Source organism: Cyprinodon variegatus, unplaced genomic scaffold, assembly GCF_000732505.1.
Source record: "Cyprinodon variegatus isolate N-32 unplaced genomic scaffold, C_variegatus-1.0 Scaffold1059, whole genome shotgun sequence".
NCBI lineage: Eukaryota > Metazoa > Chordata > Actinopteri > Cyprinodontiformes > Cyprinodontidae > Cyprinodon > Cyprinodon variegatus.
In genome coordinates, this window is record NW_015151512.1 from 239,240 (window position 1) to 247,881 (window position 8,642).

An 8,642-nucleotide genomic window follows, 5' to 3' on the forward strand; every position below is an offset into this window, starting at 1 on the left:
ATTACATTACTTATGGACACCCGTATATGTATATCTGTATGCGCATGTGCAGGACGGATCGTGCTTCCGGGAAGGATTGGGCAGTGACAAGCGTGACTACAGCAGTCTAAATACAAACAAGAATATACATTGTTTGAAATAAATGCGAAGGTAGCAGATAAAATCCAGAAGACAACTCAGCTTCCCTCCATTAAAGACATTTCATTCCAGCGCTGCGTGTCCCGAGACCGTAACCTTATAAATGACCCCTTACACCCCCGACATGGACTGTTCTCCCTGCTGCCTTTGGGGAAGAGACTTCGAAGCATCCAATGCAGGTCCAACTGATTCCAGAACAGTATCTTGCCCGCTGCCATTAGACTGCTGATTGTAATATAAAATTGGATTAAAAAAAAAAAAAAAGGACTTTAACTAATATTTAGTCATATGTTTACATTTATCATTGCTGCTTACCTTTATCAAAGCTGCACTTTAAAAATGAAAATGTCTTGAGAGCTGTACTGAACGAAATTTATTTTTGCATACACTCTGTGTGCAAAGATAATAAAATCTGTCTAAGTCTGAGTCAACATCCAGTTGAATTCAGGGCTCATCAACGCTGCAATGGTCACTGCGGTCATTCCTCCTTCAAGCTCTGCTGCCTGAAACAAGAGTAGAGCTGCAGCTGTCCATTCTTCTAGGGAAAGATTCATCTATCCAACATTTTTTTGGTTCATCCATCAATCTGAAAATAAATAATTTCAGAAAATTAAATATTTACCGAGTATAAATTAAGTACTTTAAAAAATAAATTTTTTGAGGCAAAGTCATATTGTAAATATACAACATATACATAAAATATATATATATATAATCCAAAGAGATTTTTAATGGTAAAGAGAAATTTTCTATATTCTTTTTAGAGCTTTGTCTTAATTTCTGCTGTATTCATTATTTTTTTAATGCAATTAACAAATTTGGCATTATACTGATCTATAAATCACAATTAATCATTTTAATCTTAATTTTAACCTAATCTAGAATATCCTGAGTTTAAGTCAAAGCCTGGCGTCCCTCTCTTTCCCTGTGCATACTTAGTTCATCTTCCCACTGACTAAAAACCCGGCTGAGAGCTTAATTGGTCTTCCTCCATGGTCCTTGCGTGTACGCCTGTATGGACAGTCCTCTCTCTGAGTCGCATTGTGATGGACCCTACCCACCCAGTCCTACACGGATAAGTGGATTTATACAATGGATGGATTGATGGGTGGCTTTGGATGCTAATAGGCACTCGCTCTCTTTCTTCTCAAATGTCAGACTTTCAGAGTTTTCAGTCAGAAGCACAACTAGAAAATCAGGTCGGTCTATAATAGCCGCCGTGTTTAGAAGTGTTTTGAAGGTTTTAGGTATTAACTGTCTGTTAGTTTGTATCCTAATGAAGGTGGTGAATACAGTCATTTAGTGTCTGAATGCCTAAAACTGGAAAAAACACAAATTGTAGGTCAGTGTTGCTGATAGAGTAGATAGCACGACAGTAATTAGAGCAGGACACTGGTTTCCCAGCCAGTTTCCCAATTCTACTGAGGTGGGGTCAGCAGGGGCGGATCTAGATGGGGGGCCAATCATTGGCCACCCCTGTGGCCACCCCTACCATTTGTTCCCTCTAATACAGATGGTGGCAGCAGTAATACTCTCAAGTGGAATATTCAAAACATTTACATTTTTTGTGGTTAATTATGCACATCAATATACTAACATCAAAGATCAGTACAGAACTTATCAAATACTCAATTCATGTAGATATCAGTGCTTGTAAATATCAATTTTATGCAGAATGTTTATTGATTAAAGTAGGTAAGTAATGAGGATGTAAAAGATTTACGCCACAGAACTCAAAACTGAAAGAGTTTTATCCACTACACCTTTTTATGTTTAAATATATCCATCTATTTCTTACCAAAGGCTGTAGGAAAGTATAGTTTGTCTTTATTTAGAAAATATGGATGTTTTGCTCGTTAATTCTCCTCTTAGGACAGTGGAGATTGACCCTGAGTTTCTGGTGCCTATCAACTTTCGCCCCCCCTTCAGTGTACATTAGTTATTGCCTGGCCACCCTTCTAAAAAATTTCTGGCTACGCCTCTGGTGGTCAGACATAGACTTTGATTCTAGAGCCAACCCAACTGGAGTAAATTGTCGGCTGTGACCTCTGGTTTATCGTTCAAAATGATGTCATCAAACAGACAGTCATAAGAAAATAGTCTTTCAAAGTAATAAAACAATGTAAAAAAAAAAAATAGGAATAACATGATTACAAAATAAGAAATCTGGGCAGATCAAGCACTTTTCCACATAAATGCATAAAACCGTTCTTCAGTACTTAATGCATATAAGCCAGGACAAGATAAAGAACCTCCAGGTGTGAAATCTACTGTTTAACTATGAGTAACTCAAGTTATTCGTAGTGAGTAGAGTGACCAGAAATTTGCTGATTCTCTCATAAGATTATTACTTAAATAACAGTAAGGGAAAGTAAAACTACTCCTAAAAGTATGTTGTTTTTTTTTTTATAATTTTATTTTGATCAGGGGGACCAATTAAAGATCTATTTTTTTTTCCATTTTAAAATCTAAAATGTTTTTTGAAGTAGAGAGCAACAATCGTTAAGTTTGATATATAGACAGTTTCCTGACTCATATTTTATAAAACACCTGAACTGACCGTTTGTTATTTTTTCTTTCTTTTTTCTGGCTTAATGAGAGCAGTGGGCTTTAGGCTGCCCTGCAAGGCTTAAACCTGGGTTTAAATGTAGACAAAGTCATTCTCAAGCTATTCCAGGCTCCTTCATGAGCTTATATATTCCCAAAAACTAAGACCGTTTTGTTTAAATAATTGGATGCAAACTATTAGTACTTCAACATACCAGGAACCACATTTCTCATCTTCAGCAAAATATTTATTTTATACTAAGAGGCTTAAAAGTTTAATCAAATCCAGTCAAAACGCCCAAGAGCGCCTCTCACAACTGCAGAAGAAACTTCTCCTCGCAGGTCTGGATGAAAACATGATGAGTTTGGAAGCAGAGCAAACATAGTTCATACAAACCATGCATGGTCCTAGTTATCACTGTTACAAAAATCCACAACAAAATGAAAATATTTGGGCAGAAACTGAACGTATGCTGGCTGGATGATGGTGGAGATTTTTTAAATATGTCATATTAAATTAAGCGTTCATTTCCGTATGTTTTGTTCCTGAATTTAATGATAATATAGAGCATGTTCTCCTCGAGCTCCGAGGAAGTCGGGAGGAACAGCGGAGGCTGTAGGCTTTATTTATAAATGTGTTAAATCAGGTTGGGTCGGGATTAGCCAGACCTCTGATTTAAATAAATGTAACTTAGCTTTTACCCTCCTCTGGTAAGGAGTAAATATTACGATATTATTCTGATTTAATATGTTTGATGTCAAAAGGTAAACTAGGAAAAAGTTTTATTTTCAAGCTGGAATGGTTTGCAGCACAAAGCTTTAGTGAAATGAAATGTTATATTCTGATTGTTGGAGTAAAGCTTAAAATAAAACGTGGTCAGACATTTTAGAGCCACCGAAGCTGGGGTAAATGGATCTGACATGTTTGGGAGAAAGGTGACTGAGTATTTAAAGGATACAGATGGAGGGACTGTGAATGGGGGGTCTGTCATAGAACAGATGTTTGTTGTAGAGATAAGGACTTCTGGTTTTCTTTGAACTCTTATCTACTGACACTGATTTGGATCAAACTTGGCTTTAAAAGGAGGATGTTTAGTATTTTTCTGCATAAAGAGAGTAGCGTTAAAACAAACAAAAAACGAACCACTGCAGAGTGGAGTTTGTCTCGTTGTTGCAAGCAAATAATATTTTCTAAATGGAAATTTAAAAAATGCAATCATTTTTAAAAGGTCCTAATCGAAAAACATTTTTAGAGGAACTTTTATGTTTCCTCAAATTTTATTTTAAATATTTGTTAGTATTTAAAAAAACAACATTTTTTCCAAACTTTATTTCTCTTTTTACTTCTTTATATGGATATGTATATATTTTTTTCTTTACATGTTTGTCTTTTTTCAAATGCATTTTAGAGAACACATACAGACGGTTGCTCTTATTGTAGAGATAGACCAATAGATGGGGGGTGTTGGCCTAGTGGTTAGAATAGTGAGCTTGTTCGCTGAGCAGGTTGTAAGTATCCGGTTTGATCCCCTTCACCTGCTCAGGGACCCGGAGGTCTTTATTTGCTTTATTCTACTTTTTTTTCTCCTTCTATTTCATTACCTAATTCATGTAAAGTACTTTGAATTGTCTTTGTACTAAATTGTGCTTTAGAAATAAACTTGCCTTTCCTCAGAAAATGTCAATCATTTCTCTCAAAACCTTTTTTGATTCACTGATTTTTCTAAACTTTAATTTCTCAAGTTGCATTTCTTTTTTTCAAATTTCCATTTACAAAGTTTTTTTTTTAATGCTTTCAACAATAATGGAACAGAGTTAACTCCATAGATTAAATTATCTCTGTTTATTTTTATTTTTGCATCACTAGAAAACAGCATCTCTGTTTTTCCGAACAATTATCAGACATGAACCAACTGAGAGGAGAAAAGGCAGATTTCGAACACTAGCTGTCTGATTGTTGCATCATTTTTTATATATTAATAAGATCATCATTAACAGTAATACATGTGTATTACTTAGAAACTGAAAACCTTCCTGGTAGATTGTTTTCACACATTTTGTTTATGTTGCAGAGAGATTTTTTGGAGAAATGATGGATGTGAGAAAATTTTCCAACTCATAATTTTTCCTTTATTTTTTTAATATTTTGCAGTACAATAAGCACCTGTTTGTGCACATCAGCCAGAGCAGCCCGAGCTACAGCGACCCGCTGCTGGAGTGTGTGGACATCAGGCAAATCTACGACAAGTTCCCCGAGAAGAAGGGCGGATTGAAGGAGCTTTTCAGCAAGGGCCCACAGAACGCATTCTATTTGATCAAGTTCTGGGTAAAGAAATGTGCTAATTACTTTCTCTACTTCTTCTTACTTCATTTTTACAATCTTCTAAACATTACTTTGCCGGGAATAGCTTTTTAAAATTACCCAAAAGCAAAATCACCTTTGCAAGTACTCTGTACTTTTCCATGCAGGGTCTTTGTCTGCACTTCCAGGTGTTTGAGTGTGTGTGTGTGTGTGTGTGTGTGTGTGTGTTCTGTCATTCCACCTGGGATATAGAGGTGGTGGGTTGATGAAAGCTCAGACGCTTTGTTTGAACACCTGCTCACCTCCTGACTCACAGGTTGCTCTGCCTCTACCTTTGTGTGTCTCGCCTTGCTGCTCTTTCTCCAAAATGCCTCAGGCCAAATCAGAAACTTTCAAGAATATTGAAAAGAACAAATTTCCGACAGCTGTGACACAGCGGTTTACCTTCTGCAACCGCAATTTAGAGAGTGAAAGAGGTGACGGGTCTTTAAACCTGTTTACATCACTAGATAGCATATAGCGCCATACTGGAACATCTGTAGGGTTTTTTTTTACTTGCTAATGGTGATGGAAGCAATGTGTTAAAATTCATGGTTATGACTAAAACTTTATTATTGCACAGAATAGCTTAGCAAAATTAAATAAAGCCAATAAACCGTGAGACTAGTAAAAGTGATTCTATTTAATGCATATGGAAATAAACTTGAGATAAGAGGAGCTTTTCTCACCTTTACCTCTTGCAGAAAAAAGTCTCAAATCCTCTCAGCAGCAGCTGCAAAATACAATAGAAGATAACACTTGTTTCTCTTGACAAACGCAGTTTGCCACCAGGTTAAAAATAACTTCAGTTTTTTTTTGTGTTGCGCCGATAGCAATACCAGCGTCGGTCGGGGCACCGATCCAGCACTAAAATGGTGGTATCGGTATCGGCAAGTATCCAATCATCTAGCAGAATGTTTGCGGAGCCAAAATATAGACTCTTAGATTATAAATAAAATCAGTTCATGTTGCCAGTTGGGGGAAAAACAATATATACGAGTCCAGCTAGTTGCAGAGTAATTGTCTTTGCAGTGTTTCCTGCTCATTAGCAGAGGTTGTTTTAGCTAGTTACATTTACCTGGTTACAGTTACTAGAAAAAAACATAATTTCATGATTATTTTAATGCCCAAAAGTCTTAATTTATTCTTTTTTTTTTTGTAGGTAGTGTAGTCAAAGATTTACTCAAGTAAAAGTAGCACTACTTTAACATATTATTACTTGAGTAAAAGTAATCAAGAAATTACTCCAGTGAAAGTACTGGATAAAAAATGGCTACTTAAGTACTCAGTAATTGTTGGCTTCTGATTTATTGTTTAATGATGTCATCAAACAGATGGTTATAAGCAAATTCTGGTCTCTTCATCCAAAAAAAAAGGTAAATAAAATACAAATAACATGTTTGCAAAATAAGATATTTGGGCTGAACATCACTTTTTCACATAAACGTATAAAACTATTCTTTAGTACATATTGCATATATGTCAGGAAAAATTGAAGAACCTCCAGCTGCGATATCTCCTGTTTACTGTATTTCCTTCTGATATCTAAATAGCTGAAGTCAGTCATAGTGGGTAGGATAACCAGAATTTGTTTTTAAGAACATTTTTTTTTTTAGAATATTATTTTTTTAAGTAACAGTAAGGGAAAGTGCAACTGTTGTACTAAAAGTACATTGTTGTTGTAAATGTAACTAGTTTCTACCCTCCTCTGGTAAGGAGTAAATATTACAGTGTTTTACAGGTTTAATACGTATGATGTCAAAAGGTAAACTGCTTTGTTTTTCTTTTAAGCTGGAATTGTTTTTCTTCTTTTTCAGTTACATTATTTATCTACCTCACCTATTTTGCAAACCCAAATGGAAAAGCAAATAACTTAGGAACATTATTAGAAAGTTAACACCCTCTAGTTTCTGAATATATACATGAAAATTGGGTGAGTAAAACACAGCCTAAGCTGCATCAGTTCAAACATGACTCAAAGTTGTTTTTTTTTATTCTCGAAAATAATAGGTCTTTTTGAACAGCAGTAATAAAGACATGATTGCTTGTTGTGGCTGCTTTTTCATTTTTACATTTTGACATGCTGCTATATCTGTGTTAATTGTGCTTTGGTGCTCGCTGTGTCCACAAAATGCACTTTGTGGTTGAATTGTGGAGAATCTAAGTTATCCAATGATGTCCAACATGTCTACCGTATATTGGTTAACATTTTACCGCTGTAATTTCTTTGCATTCTGAGTTATTAATTGTCAATGCCTTAAAACGGGTCAGTTTGAGAGGTTAAATTATCTTTTTCAAGTCCTTAAAGGCGCACCATGTAACATTTGGCCACTAGAGGGTGCTAGACCTGTAACTTTTACGTTTAGGGCCCCCTGTAGTTTTTGTTTGTTTCCTGCTAGCTTTCTCTGCCCGTGTTTAGCTTCTACTAAACATTGAAAATAACAAAAAAAGATATATGACTGTATACTAGGAGCAAAGTGTTAACTTACCAGTCTAATAATAAAGTTGAGAAAAGAATTGTTTTTACATCAGGCTACTTCTTTTAGCCTGCGCCAACAAACCCGTTTCCAAGAGGGACTCTTGTTTTTTCCTCGCTCACAATCCCTTTCCTGTTTTTTCTTTTTAGCCTCCTCAGAAGTTTTAAACATTTTCCTTGCGTCAGCCATGACCATTAGTCGAGGTGGAAAAATAGTAGAGCAGAAGCTTTAGCTCCATGACGATATAAGAGCCTGTGGCCGTAAAGCGATGCGTTCTTTCAGGTCACATGACCTGGCCAATGACGGTATGACAACTCCAAAGTTGCATAGTCGGCATTTCAAGAGGGGAGCCTCGCTCGTAGTATTGATTGTGTCAAGCACTACATGTATATATTGGCCTGAGGAATCATTGAAAATGACTAATATGCGTCAATTCTTTAGGTCACAAAGTCCATGGTGTGCCTTTGAATACCAGAATTCCCATATAACTTTACATTTTGGTTTTTCTATTGCATAATTTTAAATGTCAGATGCCAGGACTTTTTCTTTTTATCTGTTTTATTCTTGACTAGTTTCTTCTTTCTAAGATTGACCGCGGGTCTATTTTAGTCAGACAGGCAATTCAGCAGCAATTTCATGTGTCTGAAAGGCAGAGAGGCGCAGTTACAAAGTAAAACACATTTGCTTTAAGGGAAAATGCTAAATAAGATCTGTTAATCGCACTGGAAAACCAGTTTGGAGTTCCACAGAGCATAAAAATGCAGGTGGGACAGATTCATGCAAAAACAATCAATGAAACCTAAAAAAGATAATACTTTAGGAGTTATAGGAGTTCATGAAGACGATAAAGTAGTAGTGATTTCTTGGCCTTGCAAAAACAAGGGGTAGTAGACAAACTTCCCAAACCACTGGGGGGCAGAAAACAGATGACGTTGGAACAATGATCCTATTTAAGTCTCACAAAAAATAAAACAAATAAGGAGGGGCAGACAGTGCAGGTACCACAGTATCTGCTATAATCGTGGAGTAAGACGGTTAGTGTGGATCAGAGGTCTCCATCTCTAGTCCTTAAAGGAATAGTACACCCAAAACATGATTAGCCTTCATTTTCTACTCACCCCCATGCTGAACAACACTCT

At 36.1% G+C, this 8,642-nt stretch overlaps 1 protein-coding gene across 1 annotated transcript in view; it reads left to right on the forward strand.

Moving 5' to 3' along the window:
- The window catches only part of LOC107101151 (transcriptional enhancer factor TEF-1-like), an 82,028-nt gene that overhangs the window by 54,928 nt on the left and 18,458 nt on the right, over positions 1 to 8,642 (forward strand). The window contains exon 9 of the mRNA XM_015399942.1: positions 4,838 to 5,011. Coding sequence (XP_015255428.1) covers positions 4,838 to 5,011 — 174 coding nt within the window. The remainder of the gene's footprint in view (positions 1 to 4,837; positions 5,012 to 8,642) is intronic.